This window comes from Eubalaena glacialis, chromosome 19 (genome assembly GCF_028564815.1).
Source record: "Eubalaena glacialis isolate mEubGla1 chromosome 19, mEubGla1.1.hap2.+ XY, whole genome shotgun sequence".
NCBI classification, from domain to species: domain Eukaryota; kingdom Metazoa; phylum Chordata; class Mammalia; order Artiodactyla; family Balaenidae; genus Eubalaena; species Eubalaena glacialis.
The window spans coordinates 31,161,260-31,178,503 of NC_083734.1; the positions used below are offsets into that span (position 1 = coordinate 31,161,260).

The 17,244-nt window shown below is 39.4% G+C and overlaps 1 protein-coding gene across 1 annotated transcript; it reads right to left on the bottom strand.

Moving 5' to 3' along the window:
• Window positions 1-281: 281 nt before the first annotated feature.
• Window positions 282-2,336, bottom strand: KIF2B (kinesin family member 2B). The gene is given in 1 exon segment (XM_061175995.1): window positions 282-2,336. A coding segment is annotated over 1 exon segment (2,055 nt).
• Window positions 2,337-17,244: the final 14,908 nt, after the last annotated feature.

Consider the following 17,244-nt stretch of genomic DNA (forward strand, 5'->3'; position numbering starts at 1 on the left):
CCACTACATGCCAGTATCACCACTCCCCTCACACCCAATTCTGACAAATGAAAATGTTTCCAGACATTGCCAAATGTCCCTAAGAGGTAAAATGGTTCCAAGTTGAGAACCACTGTCCTACAGAATAAAAACAAATTACAGAAATACAAAGGAAGAAGAAAGAGGACAGTTCTGAAAACCATATTTTAAGAGGTTTTAAACTTTCCAGGAGGATCTTTATATCTAGATAATTTAGGCAACTTTCCTTTATAAAAGACTTAGGAACTGCAGCACTGTATCCATCATTTCAGGTCTGATCTCTCACCATTGGCTTCACTATACTTGCTCTTCTTTTGAAGGTCAGCTCGTAATAATTTCAGTCTCCTTTGAATCTCAGTCAGAAAACCTATTTTCTGCTCCAAAATGGACAATAACTGGGCAATGCAAAAATCAACATCACAGTTTACCCCATCAGCTGTCTCCTGGATGTTATTCCCTGGCCGTTGGCTTGATTCCTTCCAGGAGATTGCTGTATCCTCCATTAATGGAGAGGGTAGTGCTTTGATTTCTTTAGTCTCTTCCTCCTTCTCACTCTGCGTACAAGGCATTTTAATAAATTCGTTCCCTTGAAGGGACATTTCTGAATTTCTAATGTGATTTTCCAACATCCTTGGCACCTCACGTTCAGCAGGATAAAGACAACGATGGTGAGGCCTTAAATCTAGAGTTACTTCTTTTACTCTATTGGCATATCTTAAAGTGTTGAGGGTGTTTTCGCAAGAGGCCATCCCTGGAGAGATAGTAGCAATCATGCAAGTGGAGGAGTTCTGGCCTATAAAGGAGTCCCGGAGCACCTGTGTGAGCTTGCTGGCTCTGAATGGGGTATGAGACTTGTTCTGACCCAAAGCCCGGATGCATTCTTTGAGTGCGAGGAGACTCTTATTAACCTTTGCTCCTTCCAGCTGTCTTTTCTGGTTGGCCTTGGCAGTATCCGCTCCCCTTTCATTCCCAGCTAAGTCAACAAGGGAAAACTTACCATGCAGTTTCCCTCGAGACTTTAAAATGATCTGGAACACTGCGTGGCTCCTGGAAGAGTGGGCATTGACTGATGTCTGTCCTGAAGTCCGGCAGCTGTTCCCGAGTTCCACAAGGTTCAGCATGTCCTCCACACAGCACACCCCTTGTTCCTGCAGCCCGACCACCTGGATTTGCTGACTGCCATCCTCAAGGACTTGCAGTGTCTTCTTCCAGTTCAACAAGTCATACACCTTTCCCCCATAAATCTCAAAAAATGTCCCATAGACTTTGAGGTCCAGCTTCTTATAAGCAGAAGTTTTGAGCAGGAGGAAGACATCCTGTGCCACCATGGCATAAATGCCTTTAGAACAATCTTGGTCCCTTCCTGAAAAGGCTCCACCCACGGTGTGCGTTTTCCCACTGCCCGTCTGCCCATAGGCAAAGCAGGTAGCCATGCCTTTGTGGAAGATGGACTCAACCAGTGGCTGGGCGGTGAACTGGTACACCAACTCGTTGGAGGCGGTGTCGTCGAAGGCGTGGTCGAAGCAGAAGGTCTAGTTCTCCAGGTAGCGAGTAAGGTCCACCTTTTGTTTGGACTCGTGCACCATGACCACTTTGTCCGAGGGGATGGTGATGATATCCAGGTCCTTCATGGTGGTCTCCCGCTGGTTGAGAGGCCGCTTCCTCACGCAGACGCAGATGCGGTGGTCCTCCAGTGGCTCCGGGCCCAACAACTGGCTGCAGTCCAGGTGCCTGCGGCATTCCTCGATCATGCTCTGAATCTCGTAGTTGGGGTTTCCCGTGTTGACAGCCAGGGCACGCTGAGCTCGGATCTCCAGCTGCAGCCGTCTGCGCTTCTCTCGCTGCTTTTGCAGTTTCTCAATTTCCCGTAGGCAGGGAGACTTTTTCTGCTTCATCAGGCAAAGACTGCTGGGAACTCTCACATCCGGACTGTCCCCCGAGGGCGTTTCGTTTTTCTGGGGGATCGTCGCACTCCACCGCGTGGCCGTCCGCTGGTTCCCGATGGCCGAAGAGGGCGCTAGAGACAAGGAGGGCAACGCCCTGGCCGGCGTGGGGTGCTCAGCAGACGCCAGCGCTGGATTCAGCAGGAATATGGTCTCTAGATCAATCTTTTTGCCTTTTTTGACTCCTTTTTCGACCCATTCTACCGTGACCCAAGCGTTTTGTGTTTTGACCTCTGTGACCACCGCGAGGTGGATCCACCCATCGCTGCCCTGGATCGCCACACCGATGCCCACTTGGATGTTTCCGAAGTGCGGCTTCAAGGGCTTCACGGAAGAGAGGCGCGGGGAGACAGGGAGGCATAACTGGCCGGCCATGGTGAGTGATGGAGGGGTCAGGGCTCGCCTCCAGGGTCCCTTGGGGTTGGAGCAGCAGGACCTGAGCCCAAGCCAGACTGAAGCGCCCAGAGCACTGAGTGCACTCCGGGTTTGCACTTACCTTTGTGAGCGCTAGGGCTTGGCCTGGGGCCACTCTCGTCACAAAGCACTGGGGAAAAGAGGCGGCAGAGCCTAGGGCCTCTGGATGAGAGGTGGTGGGAAAAAATTCACGTCGTTCGTGATGCTAGGTGCTAGGTGCAGAAGCAGCTGGAATAGAGAAATTGTTCTCTGCACTGAGAGCATAGGGATAAGTGTTGGGAATGGGGCGTGTGTTCCACGGACACTTGTGCCTAAGCTTCAGAAATATCCATTCTCCCCTGCAGTCTTGACCGGCAATCTCAAAGCTAAGTGTTTTAGTTTGAGAACCAGTGAATGCTACCTTAAACTTCACAATCCTCCGGTGATCAATGGGAACAAGGAAGGTAGAGCTGCCTGCAAATTACAGGCTTCAAGGAGAGGATCCCAGAAAAATTCCCTCAAACTTTCCATCTTTTTTCTGTCCCTCCCCTGCTTCACAACTTGTTTAACAGTCACAACTTAAAGTTATTCCTCTTTAATGGGATTTCTCATTACGAAATCAAAATGAGTTGACTGTAAGGGGTTCTTGTGGTAATTTGCTAATATGGAACTTCGTTTGATGCAGCATTTGGGTTTGCAAACATAAGCTCTTTATCACATTCCAAGTGGCTCTGACAGCTATAAAGTGAGTCGTTGTACTCACTGCAGTCACCACTATTTTTGAGATTATTTCAGCAATTACCTTTCCAAACTCCTTCAGTAATTACACTTCTGGCCTCATTATCCATAATTTGGAGAGGAATGACGTTTGGTAGAAAGAGATAATTCATCTTATACCCCCTCTTTACCCTGCAATGTGTGTGTGTCCTTAAGAAGTTGGTGTGGGTGGGTGGAGGGAGGGGGGCTTGGGGAATGGGAGATGGGAAGGCAGCTAAAATGATCAGAGGCAGTATATTCTGGCAAGTTTGCAATTTTTTCTGTAGGATGATTTACAAAAAACAACAAAAATTATATCAACTGCCAGAGAGGCCAACATGAGGATTAAGGTGACACTTTAAGTTGATCTTTCTTTTCCCCCGAGTACCACAGTGTCTTTTGGGCTGTGAGTCTGGGGGTAATTGCAGTGACAGCTCCATAGTAGCATGAAGTATCATGGTGTCCTTACAACCCTCCCTAGGATCAAGTAACATATGGAAATAAGTTCTTAACTATAAACTGACTTTTTAAAACATTTATTTATTTTTGGCTGTGTTGGGTCTTCGTTGCTGCGCGCGGGCTTTTCTCTAGTTGTGGCAAGCAGGATCTACTCTTCGTTTTGGTGAGCGGGCGTCTTATTGAGGTGGCTTCTCTTGTTGCAGAGCACAGGCTCTAGGTGTGCGGGCTTCAGTAGCTGTGCCAGGCGGGCTCAGTAGTTGTGGTGCACGGGCTTAGTTACTCCGCGGCATGTGGGATCTTCCCAGACCAAGGCTCAAACCCGTGTTCCCTGCATTGACAGGTGGATTCTTAACCACCGCACCACCAGGGAAGTCCCAACTGACTTCTTTTAAATGGAAAGTTTACTTAAAAATTTAGTTAAGCTTACATTTTGAAAAGAAGTTTGGAGGGGGTGGTATTGGATAAGTATGTTGTGCTCACTTCAGGGAGATGTTGAATGTCAGCGGAGGGATTGGAGAAAGGGCTTTACCAAGTTGTGTTTTTACGATTATTAATTTTATTTGCCAAATTATCGATATATAAAGTTGTACTATAAATCAGTTTTTTCTTAGTTTTTAATTATTATTATTATTTTTTAATTAATTAATTTATTTTTATGGCTGTGTTGGGTCTTCATTTCTGTGCAAGGGCTTTCTCTAGTTGTGGCAAGCGGGGGACACTCTTCATCGTGGTGCGTGGGCCTCTCACTATCGTGGCCTCTCTTGTTGTGGAGCACAGGCTCCAGATGCACAGGCTCAGTAATTGTGGCTCACGGGCCCAGCTGCTCCACGGCATATGGGATCTTCCGAGACCAGGGCTCGAGCCCGTGTCCCCTGCATTGGCAAGCAGATTCTCAACCACTGCGCCACCAGGGAGGCCCAGTTTTTTCTTAGTTTTAAGGGCATTAGGGAAATGTTTTAATCCCTCTGTTTTTTAAGTTAAATTATATTTTTGAAAACATTGCTGCTTTAAGGTGCTTAATAATTGTTGTTGTTTTTTTAAACCTTTACCTTTGAAAAAGCTAGCCCGCTCTCAAAATTATGCAAACTAGGGCTTTGCCCAGTTAACCATATTTTTACAACTAAGCCAATGATTTTGTAGATGACTAGGTCTGTGGTGACAGTGCAAAAGTCAGAGACTAAAGTTTATTTTGCTGCCCAGCATACCCATAAAGGTCTTTTAAGATATTTCAGGGCTTTTTCCCCCTTTAGTTCTATTTTCTCTTAAATAGTTCCTTAGGAGGTCTCATTTGTTTCCAAGTTTAATTTGTTTTATTTGGATACATACATATAGAGAGAGAGTGGGAAGGAGAGGGACAAACCTCTCAGGTGTTTTTCTTATTTTTAAATTTTTAAATTTAATTTTATTAATTTTTTTATACATCAGGTTCTTATTAGTTATACATTTTATACATATTAGTGTATATATGTCAATCCCAATCTCCCAATTCATCACACCACTACCCCCACCCCCGGACGCTTTCCCGCCTTGGTATCCATATGTTTGTTCTCTACATCTCTGTCTCAATTTCTGCGCTGCATACCGATTCATCTGTAACATTTTTCTAGGTTCCACATATATGCGTTAATATACGATATTTGTTTTTCTCTTTCTGATTTACTTCACTCTGTATGACAGGTTCTAGGTCTATCCACGTCTCTACAAATGATCCAATTTCATTCCTTTTTATGGCTGAGTAATATTCCGTTGTATATATGTACCACAACTTCTTTATCCATTCGTCTGTTGATGGGCATTTAGGTTGCTTCCATGACCTGGCTATTGTAAATAGTGCTGCAATGAACATTTGGGTGCATGTGTCTTTTTGAATTATGGTTTTCTCTGGGTATATGCCCAGTACTGGGATTGCTGGGTCATATGGTAATTCTATTTTTAGTTTTTTAAGGAACCTCCATATTGTTCTCCATAGTGGCTGTATCAATTTACATTCCCACCAACAGTGCAAGGGTTCCCTTTTCTCCACACCCTCTCTAGCATTTGTTGTTTGTAGATTTTCTGATGATGCCCATTCTAACTGGTGTGAGGTGATACCTCATTGTAGTTTTGATTTGCATTTCTCTAATAATTAGTGATGTTGAGCATCTTTTCATGTGCTTCTTGGCCATCTGTATGTCTTCTTTGGAGAAATGTCTACTTAGATCTTCTGCCCATCTTTGGATTGGGTTGTATGATTTTTTAATATTGAGCTGCATGAGCTGTTTATATATTTTGGAGATTAATCCTTTGTATGTCGATTCATTTGCAAATATTTTCTCCCATTCTGAGTGTTGTCTTTTCATCTTGTTTATGGTTTCCTTTGCTATGCAAAAGCTTTGAAGTTTCATTAGGGCCCATTTGTTTATTTTTGTTTTTATTTCCATTACTTTAGGAGGTGGATCAAAAAAGATATTGCTGTGAATTATGTCAAACAGGGTTCTTCCTATATTTTCCTCTAAGAGTTTTAGAGTGTCCAGTCTTACATTTAGGTCTCTAATCCATTTTGAGTTTACTTTTGTGTATGGTGTTAGGGAGTGTTCTAATTTCATTCTTTTACATGTAGCTGTCCAGTTTTCCCAGCACCACTTATTGAAGAGGCTGTCTTTTCTCCATTGTATATCCTTGCCTCCTTTGTTATAGATTAGTTGACCATAGGTGCGTGGGTTTATCTCTGGGCTTTCTATCCTGTTCCATTGATCTATATCTCTGGTTTTGTGCCAGTACCATATTGTCTGGATTACTGTAGCTTTGTAGTGTAGTCTGAAGTCAGGGAGTCTGATTCCTCCAGCTCCGTTTTTTCCCCTCAAGACTGCTTTGGCTATTCGGGATCTTTTCTGTCTCCATACAAATTTTAAGACTTTTTGTTCTAGTTGTGTAAAAAATGCCAATGATAATTTGATAGGGATTGCATTGCAACTGTAGATTGCTTTGGGTAGTATAGTCATTTTCACAATATGGATTCTTCCAATCCAAGAACATGGTATATCTCTCCATCTGTTTCTATCATCTTTAATTTCTTTCATCAGTGTCTTATAGTTTTCTGCATACAGGCCTTTTGTCTTCCCAGGTAGGTTTATTCCTAAGTATTTTATTATTTTTGTTGCAATGGTAAATGGGAGTGTTTCCTTAATTTCTCTTTCAGATTTTTCATCATTAGTGTATAGGAATGCAAGAGATTTCTGTGCATTAATTTTGTATGTTGCAACTTTACGAAATTCATTGATTAGATCTAGTAGTTTTCTGGTGGCATCGTTAGGATTCTCTATGTATAGTATCATGTCATCTGCAAACAGTGACAGTTTTACTTCTTCTTTTCCAAATTGTATTCCTTTTATTTCTTTTTCTTCTCTGATTGCTGTGGCTAGAACTTCCAAAACTATGTTGAATAATAGTGGTGAGGGTGGACATCCTTGTCTTGTTACTGATCTTAGAGGAAATGCTTTCAGTTTTTCACCATTGAGAATGATGTTTGCTGTGGGTTTGTCATATATGGCCTTTACTATGTTGAGGTAGGTTCCCTCTATACCCAGTTTCTGGAGAGTTTTTATCATAAATCAGTGTTGAATTTTCTCAAAAGCTTTTTCTGCATCTATTGAGAGGATCATATGGTTTTTCTCCTTCAATTTGTTAATATGGGGTATCACATTGATTGATATCCATATACTGAAGAATCCTTGCCTCCCTAGGATAAATCCCCCTTGATCACGGTGTATGATCCTTTTAATGTGTTGTTGGATTCTGTTTGCTAGTATTCTGTCGAGGGTTTTTCAATCTATATTCATCAGTGATATTAGTCTGTAATTTTCTTTTTTTGTAGTATGTTTGTCTGGTTTTGGTATCAGGGTGATGGTGGCCTCATAGAATGAGTTTGGGAGTGTTCCTGCCTCTGCAATTTTTTGAAACAGTTTGAGAAGGATGGGTGTTAGCTCTTCTCTAAATGTTTGATAGCATTCACCTGTGAAGCTATCTGGTCCTGGACTTTTGATTGTTGGAAGATTTTTAATCACAGTTTCAATTTCATTTCTTGTGATTGGTCTGTTCATATTTTCTATTTCTTCCTGGTTCAGTCTTGGAAGGTTATACCTTTCTAAAAATTTGTCCATTTCTTCCAGGTTGTCCATTTTATTGGCATAGAGTTGCTTGTAGTAGTCTCTTAGGATGCTTTGTATTTTTGCAGTGTCTGTTTTAACTTCTCCTTTTTCATTTCTATTTTTCTTGATTTGAGTCCTCTCCCTCTTTCTCTTGATGAGTCTGGCTAATGGTTTATCAATTTTGTTTATCTCCTCAAAGAACCAACTTTTAGTTTTATTGATCTTTGTTATTGTTTTCTTTGTTTCTATTTCATTTATTTCTGCTCTGATCTTTATGATTTTTTTCCTTCTGCTAACTTTGGGTTTTGTTTGTTCTTCTTTCTCTATTTCCTTTAGGTGTAAGGTTATATTGTTTATTTGAGATTTTTCTTGTTTCTTGAGGTAGGCTTGTATTGCTATAAACTTCCCTCTTAGAACTGCTTTTGCTGCTTCCCATAGGTTTTGGATCATCGTGTTTTCATTGTCATTTGTCTCTAGGTATTTTTTGGTTTCCTCTGATTATTTCAGTGTTCTCTTGGTTATTTGGTAACGTATTATTTAAGCTCCATGTGTTTGTGTTTTTAACAAATATTTCCCTGTAATTGATTTTTAATCTCATAACATTGTAGTCAGAAAAGATGCTTGATATGATTTCAGTTTTCTTAAATTTACTGAGGCTTGATTTGTGACCAAAGATGTGATCTATCCTGGAGAACGTTCTGTGCACAGTTGAGAAGAAAGTGTAATCTGCTGCTTTCAGATGGAATGTCCTATAAATATCAATGAAATCTATGTAGTCTATTTTGGCATTTAAAGCTTGTGTTTCCTTATTAATTTTCTGTTTGGATGATCTGTCCATTGGTGTAATTGAGGTGTTACAGTCCCCCACTATTATTGTGTTAATGTCGATTTCCTCTTTTAGAGGTGTTAGCAGTTGCCTTATGTATTGAGATGCTCCTAATTTGGGTACATATATCTTTATAATTGTTATATCTTCTTCTTGGATTGATCCCTTGATCATTATGTAGTGTCCTTTCTTGTCTCTTGTAACATTCTTTATTTTAAAGACTATTTTATATGATATGACTATTGCTACTCCAGCTTTCTCTTGATTTCCATTTGCATGGAATATCTTTTTCCATACCCTCACTTTCAGTCTTTATGTGTCCCTAGGTCTGAAGTAGATCTCTTGTAGACAGCATATATATGGGTCTTGTTTTTGTATCCATTCAGCAAGCCTGTGTCTTTTGGTTGGAGCATTTAATCCATTCACGTTTAAGGTAATTATCAATATGTATGTTCCTATGACCATTTTCTTAATTGTTTTGGGTTTGTTTTTGTAGGTCTTTTTCTTCTCTTGTGTTTCCCACTTAGAGAAGTTCCTTTAGCATTTGTTGTAGAGCTGGTTTGGTGGTGCTGAATTCTCTTAGCTTTTGCTTGTCTGTAAAGCTTTTGATTTCGCCATTAAATCTAAATGAAATCCTTGCCGGGTAGAGTAATCTTTGTTGTAGGTTCTTCCCTTTCATCACTTTAAGTATATCATGCCACTCCCTTTGGCAGAAACTTCAGAGTTTCTGCTGATATATCAGCTGTTAGCCTTATGGGAGTTCTCCTTATGGGAGTTCCCATGTGTGTTATTTGTCATTTTTCCCTTGCTGCTTTCAATAATTTTTCTTTGTCTTTTATAATTTTTGTCAGTTTTATTACTATGGGTCCCAGCACGTTTCTCCTTGGGTTTATCCTGCCTGGGACTCTCTGAGCTCCCTGGACTTGGGTGGCTATTTCCTTGCCCATGTTAGGGAAGTTTTCGACTATAATCTCTTCAAATATTTTCTTGGGTCCTTTCTCTCTCTCTTCTCCTTCTGGGACCCCTATGGTGAGAATGCTGCTGGGTTTAATGTTGTCCCAGAGGTCTCTTAGGCTGTCTTCATTTCTTTTCATTCTTTTCTCTTTATTCTGTTCCACAGCAGTGAATTCCACCATTCTGTCTTCCGGGTCACCTATCCGTTCTTCTGCCTCAGTTATTCTGCTACTGATTCCTTCTAGTGTAGTTTTCATTTCAGTTATTGTATTGGTCATCTCTGTTTGTTTGTTCTTTAATTCTTCTAGGTTTTTGTTAAACATTTCTTGCATCTTCTCAATCTTTGTCTCCATTCTTTTTCTGAGGTCCTGGATCATCTTCACTATCATTAATCTGAATTCTTTTTCTGGAAGGTTGCCTATCTCCACTTCACTTAGTTGTTTTTCTGGGGTTTTATCTTGTTCTTTCATCTGGCACCCTGCCCTCTGCCTTTTCATCTTGTCTATCTTTCTGTGAATGTGGTTTTTGTTCCACAGGCTGCAGGATTGTAGTTCTTCTTGCTTCTGCTGTCTGCCCTCTGGTTGATGAGGCTCTCTAAGAGGCTTGTGGAAGTTTCCTGATGGAAGAGACTGGTGGTGGGTAGAGCTGGGTGTTGCTCTGGTGGGCAGAGCTCAGTAAAACTTTCATCTGCTTGACTGCTGATGAGTGGGGCTTGGTTCCCTCCCTGTTGGTTTTTTGGCCTGAGGCGACACAACACTGGAGCCTACCTGGGGTCTTTTTTGGGGCTAAAGGCAGACTCTGGGAGGGCTCACACCAAGGAGTACTTCCCAGAACTTCTGCTGCCAGTGTCCTTGTCCTCATGGTGAGACAGGGCCACCCCCCCACCTCTGCAGGAGACCCTCCAACACTAGTAGGTAGGTCTGGTTCAGTCTCCTATGGGGTCACTGCTCCTTCCCCTGGGTCCCAATGTGCACACTACTTTGTGTGTGTCCTTCAAGAGTGGAATCTCTGTTTCCCCCAGTCCTGTTGAAGTCCTGCAGTCAAATCCCGCTAGCTTTCAAAGTCTGATTCTCTAGGAATTCCTCCTCCAGTTGCCAGACCCTGAGGTTGGGAAGCCTGACGTGGAGCTCAGAACCTTCACTCCAGTGGGTGGACTTCTGTGTTATAAGTGTTCTCCAGTTTGTGAGTCACCCACCCAGCAATTATGGGATTTGACTTTATTGTGATTGTGCCCCTCCTACCATCTCACTGTGGCTTCTCCTTTGTCTTTGGATATGGGTTATGTTTTTTGGTGCATTCCAGTGTCTTCCTGTCGTTGATTGTTCAGCAGTTATTTGTGATTCTGGTGTTCTCGCAAGAGCGAGTGAGAGCACGTCCTTCTACTCCGTCATCTAGAACCAATCTGTCTCAGGTGTTTTTAATTGCCTTTAGTAGCTTCAACATCTACCCACTAACAAAAGCCTGAAACAGATCTTTGACTTGCCCCCCCTCTCCGCCCATCCTGATTTGGAGTTAGGTAATCCTTTTCCAGCCTCTAGAAGTCTTCCATAACTGTGACATGTTTTAATCTCCCAACCAATTATTACCTTGCTTCATTGGGCAACCTCATCCAGTCAGGAACTCAGCTTATTTCTCACATTGCCCTTAGAATTATTTTAATGGATAATTTCTTATTAATTCCCTGCTTACAGATGTTTTAGTAGCTCTCCATCATTCTAATTGATATAGTACAAATTCCACAAGAGGGTACATCATGCACTTTATCTTGCCTTACTTTTTCATCCTCAAACTTTATCACTATCCACACGTAGTCTGAAGTTGAGCAGTACTGAAGAACTTGAGGTCCTTCAAACACAGCATTTTCTTTCAGATTACTAACATCTAGTCCAGTGGTTCTCACTATTAAGGTACATGAAACTCACCTTTAGAGCTTGTTAGAACACAGATTGCTGGACCCCACCCCAGAGATTCTGATTCAGTGAGTCTGAGGTGTGGGACTGAGAATTTGCATGTCTGACAAGTTCCCAAGTGAAGCTGATGCTACTGGTTCTGGGACACATACATTGAGAATTACTTTTTCAGTGCTCTGACTAGAATAGCTTCTCTCTACCTCCTCGTTTCCTTGAACTCTTCAGTACCTATCTCAAATATGACAACCTGAAAAAGTTTCTCTGACCCTGTTGATGATAATCAGGCAAAATAACATTAAACTGAGACATCTTCCTAAGAGATAGTATCTATTACTAGTTGGGTTTGTTTGATCAGGGAAACCCAAAGGCTTCATTTTCAGTAGTGACTACAGAAAAAATTCCCATAGGTTAACATAACAATAAACTGTAGAGAGTCATTTGAGTGCTTTTACAATTTTGATAATCTGGAACTTCAATTGCAGTAATATCTTTTTTTAATCTACTAATACAAAATTCAGAATTCAGATACTATGTATATAACCCACTCATTTTATGGAGTTTATTCTAGTGGAACAGTCCACCTAAGAAAACACTGTGAATTTTTAGTAATAAGATAAATATAGCATTTGTCAAAGTGTGAAGACCTAGATATGAATCATGGTATCATTGTTGGCCATGGCCTCAATGACCATTTATTTGGTAGATGAGCAGTTCTTCTACATTAGAGACTGAAGCCACCATGATATTTTTTTTAACTGAAAATAATCAAGCAGTAAGTATATGTGAAACGCTTACCACATTCTGTTTTCTATGCCAAAGGAATCCTATCCTGAAGGAAGTTACTACTTTCACATTTTGTTCTATGTATTTACTAAGAAGCCCATGCCTTAACAAACAACTGATATATCATGACTTCATTTCAAATCCCCCTTATTCAAAAGCTGTATGTATATAGAGAAGTATAGGGTAGTGTGGGAGGAAGCAAGCATGGGAGATGAGTTTAGTATTTTCATTATTAATTACAAGCATATTCCCAGGTTGGGGCCTGCCAGAGTTACTTTACAGCAGGGAATATGATTTCTAGTCTCATTTTAGATACAAACCTCCCAGGAGAAATGCATCAAATAAGTGCCTTTCTTGCACTGTTTTAATGGACATCTAGCAGCTGTTCTGTTTGTTTGATCACCTTGGGGGTCTGTACTTTTCCAGTAGATGGATGCAATCTGAGTTTGATTTTAGTTCTTCAGAGGAGCTCAGTAGATTTTCCCAAATCTCTTTGAAAAAATATAATTTGTCATTTCCAATTTAAAAGTTCTTGTTTTCTTCTTTGAAGAGTGGAGAGATACCTTACTAAGTGTATGCCTTTAGAAAACAGGGGAAAATTAACTTAAAATGAGAATAGTATTTTACCACTGCAGCTATTATCTCTGCCTTCTGACATTTCAACATTTTTCCCATGCACTACACTTAACCAGAACAGAAAAGTCCACATTTTTCTAGCCATCTCACTGATTTAATAGGCAGGAATTGTTTCTATGACAATGGCATCAACTCCAAGCTATCTTTCCCCAGCTTATTAAATAGCACTGCTTACCCAGAGATATTTATTTGATTCCTACATATCTGTTGATTGTGGAAGTTATTCTATGAAGTTAGCCAAGGTGGTAAGACTAACAACTGTCATTGTCTCATTTTAAACCCATTTGTGTTGGTCATCTTGCAGCTTTCAATTTGATTTAGGATGCTGAGGGAGTAGGCTTGGGATTTGCTGATGGTCTGTATATCAGTGCTTGTTTGTAACTCACACTGTAACTACAGAAATCATGTTACTCATGAGTATAGTAGGTGCCTTTGGAGTTCAGCTGCAGCTCTTTTACTTGAAAGCCATGTGCTATATTCCTTGCCTTCAGAGTCTTCTTTAGATTATGCAATTCAGGATATTTAAATTAATTTGCTATGGAACAAAAACATTTTTCCATATGTTTTGAACAAAAAACAAAACAAAAAACACTATAGTTTTGTGAGAAATAATTGTAGGAACTTGGATATTTGTCCTAGAAAAAGTTTGAGAGACAGACTTCTCTATACTTAAAAGGCTACCTATAGAAGAAGAATATAATTTGTTCTATTTAATTTAATGTGTGTGAATGTTCAATAATTTAAGTGCTAAGCCATCAAGACTCAACTTAGCATCACTTGTCTTGAAAAACATTCCTTGACATCTATTGCTGTCTTTCTTCTAAATCAATCACAGGTAGATTTGTTGCCTTCCTCTCAATTCCCACCTTTATTTCATATTTATTTTGACATTACACTTAACCATTTTTGATTAAAAGTATCTGCATCTGCCTTTCTAGGTAAATAATTAAGGACCTTGAGAGAAGGGAAGAGTGTACTTTGTGTTTTTATACTCAGTGTCTAGAGTATAGATTTTTCAAGTTTCCTGAAATTATAAAAACTAGCACAGGAGATGGATGTTTTAGAGAGACATAAGGTCAAACTAATGAAGGACCTCATTCAATCAGATATGCACTCAGCAAACCTTAATGACTGCCTCCTAAATGTCAAGGTCTGAGCTAAGTGCTAGATATGAAATAGTAAAGCAAATAGCCCTAGACTCTGTTCTCAGCAGCTTACAGCATTGTTTTTAGAGACATATATTAACAAACAGCTACACATGTGTGTATAATATATATATATATATATAAATATATATAAATAATATGGATGACATTCTAATAACTACAGCTATCTAAGAGTCAGGGTCCTATTCTCCTATTCTAAAGTGTATTAAAGCAGAGACTAAATGGTAAATGACAACTTGTTAGGAAAGAGAGCACAGACCGTATTTAAATTACAGATGCAGGTGTTAGGCTAAATTTGTGTTCTCAAACCTGGCTATATATAGGAATCATCTGAGAATCTTATACAAAGTATACATTGCCTGGCTCCACCCAGACCTGCTGAATCAATCTCTAGTGGCCAGAGCCTGGGAATCTATGTTACTAAAAAGCACCCCAGGTTATTCTTCTGTTACTGTGAATCCAGAAAGCACTGGATTGAATACCCTGTAGGTCTCTTTCTATTCAGAGATTTTATGAACCTGTGGTTCTGTGAACAAAAAGATGAATGATCCTTTCATACATCTGTGGCCACTGAAATTTCTTTTTTAGTCTTTTGAATGTTTGAAGATACTCCTGCTTCAACAAATGTGACACAATGCAGTTTTACTGGAAAAGCTACTTTTAGGTTTCTGCAAAATGTTTACTGCAAAATGTAATCTTTGGTATTATTCTCTAACAACATGAAGTAAAATTGCATGATATCAAAACCTCATGTCATTAAAGGAATTTTATAAGCATGAAGGCATACCATTTATTTTTGTAACTTCCATAGTGTTTTAGAATAACACCTTGTACATAGTAGATATTTAATAAATGTTTGTTAAATTGAACTCTTGGATAGCATGAGGGAAATATATGATGTTTCAGAGTACTCATGCTTTTTGATTGCTTTTTCCTATTTGCTAAGTGTATAAGGTGAATGTTATACCAAGACTGAAAACGCTTAGGTTTGTGCTATGTCTCAGTATAATCTCTGAAGGTAGTATTATAAGCACTACTTATCATTGTTGGATCCTAGTATCCGCCTGTCAGAGTAATGTATATTTACCATTTTGCAACAATTTTTTATGTTCTTACCTGGAAATACAAAGCAAGAAGACTAAAATTCTAAGGAATAGTACATGATGTCAAAATAACCAGTTGATTCTGGGGAAAAAGTATTTCCTTTAAACAACTGGTTGACTTAATAGAGATGACATGCTGATTAGTTTATATTTCAAGTACATGTGTTAGTGTTGTATAAGCCGCTAAGATTCAGGAGTTACTGGGAAACCTCTAGATACAATCATTTGCTATTAGTGAATATATATTTAGTTTGGTAAATAAGGGATATTGCTGGGATAGGAAATTTGGGGTGAGATTGTGTGCTAACATTAGCACTTTGCAATTTCTTGTTAAGTAAATGAATTAATGGATAAATGAAGAAAGAAATGATTGTCAAATCATTTGTCAAATCTCAATATGGATTTTCTAGCCAGAGTGAACTTAAGACAAATGTAATTCAGATCATGTTATAGATATGTTTAAAAAAAATATTCAATGGCTTTCCATTTCACTGCTTAAAAACTCAACCTTTTATTCATGGCATTCAAGGCCCCGCATAATTTGCCCTTTGCCACTCTTCCCCCTGTTATCTCATGTCACTCTTTCTCCCTTTTAAAAATGATATTCCAGCCACACCGGTCTTCTCTTAGTGTTTTGATGCACCCAGCTTTTTCCTGACTCAAGAATTTTGCATACCTTGCTTTACTGGGGACTGGCTCCTTCTTAATCTTGTCCTGCACTTAATGGCTGTGTGACTTTGTCTCTTCTTGGGTTTGAATCCTGACTCCACTGCTTCCTAGTTCTATGACTGTGAACAAATTACTCAATCTCTCTATGCCTCAGATTTATTCATCTGTAAAAGCTACCAGTAGTATCCACCTCAGAGGGGTGTATGAGGAATGCATACAAATTAATGAAAAAAGTGCTTAGAATGATGCCTGGCACACACTAAGAACTTAGTAAATGTTTCTTTTTATTACCATATTTTGGAATTACTCTATTTACTTGCTTATTTATTGTTTATTCTCTGTTTCTCCTATTAGACTGTCACTGTGTGAGGGAAGAGTACCAACAAGCCACAGAGCTTTAATATGAAGAACCTTAGAACTGAAGTAAAGAGATCTAGGTTTGTCAGCTCAGGCATTGATACTTATTTGATCTTCAGCACGAAACACCACTTGTCTGAAATTCCATTTCTTCATCTGCAGAAAGAAAGAAGGAAGGAAGGAAGGAAAGAAGGAGCGAAGGAGGGAGGGAGGGAGGGAAGGAGGGAGGGAGGGAGGGAAGGAGGGAAGGAGGGAGGGAAGGAGGGAAGGAAAGAAAGAAAGAAAGAGAGGTTGGACCAAATCTCTCAATTCTTCTCTGACCCTTAAGTAAGAATGTTTCTAATTTGCAAACAGTTAAGCCTCATTCCAAAGGAGATACAAGTAAATTTTGGTTTGTCTGGTTAATAATGAGAATTCTTTGCTGAATTATGATAGAGAAGCAATGATTATAGGTTGTTTGAGAAAGTACATATGTTTAATGGACACCTCTACAGCTGCCCACTCACACTTAAACGATGCTGGAGGAAGAATTTATGGTAAAATACAGTCCTGTGAAAAACAGATTAAAGAGTTTGGTTTCAACCTGGATTTGGGCCCCTTGGCCTATTTTTGTTTCACCAAGGTGAATGTCTTGGACTTATCTATAAAGTATTATATTTTTAATCAGAATAAGAAACTTGTATATTGAGTATAGATGTGTGTGTGTGTAATCAAATTATTCTCATAGCCTTCTTTTTTTAAACTGTAAGTAACATGATAAATGGTCCCAACTATTAGAGAAATATAGTAGATGATTCATTAAATATTTCCAGAAAATGCTGATTGAATTTCATTGAAAATTTACCTCTGGGGGAGAGAATATTTGAAAGTGAAAAATACATTGAATGGCAAGAAGTTGTCCTAGCATATTTCTACACTGTAAATTGGACCTTTGAGATGTGCCTTGTTTCTTATTTCATTAGAACATAATATTATATAAAATAACTATCTCAAATAGTATAGGAGAAAACATTCTCAATTTTATCAGGTTTTATTTTGAGTTATAATTACTGGTCTCATTAATTAAATAGATAAATTTTATCAAACCAATAAAAATTAGCCATTATAATGATTTACCAAAGACTGAAAGTACTATATTATCTAT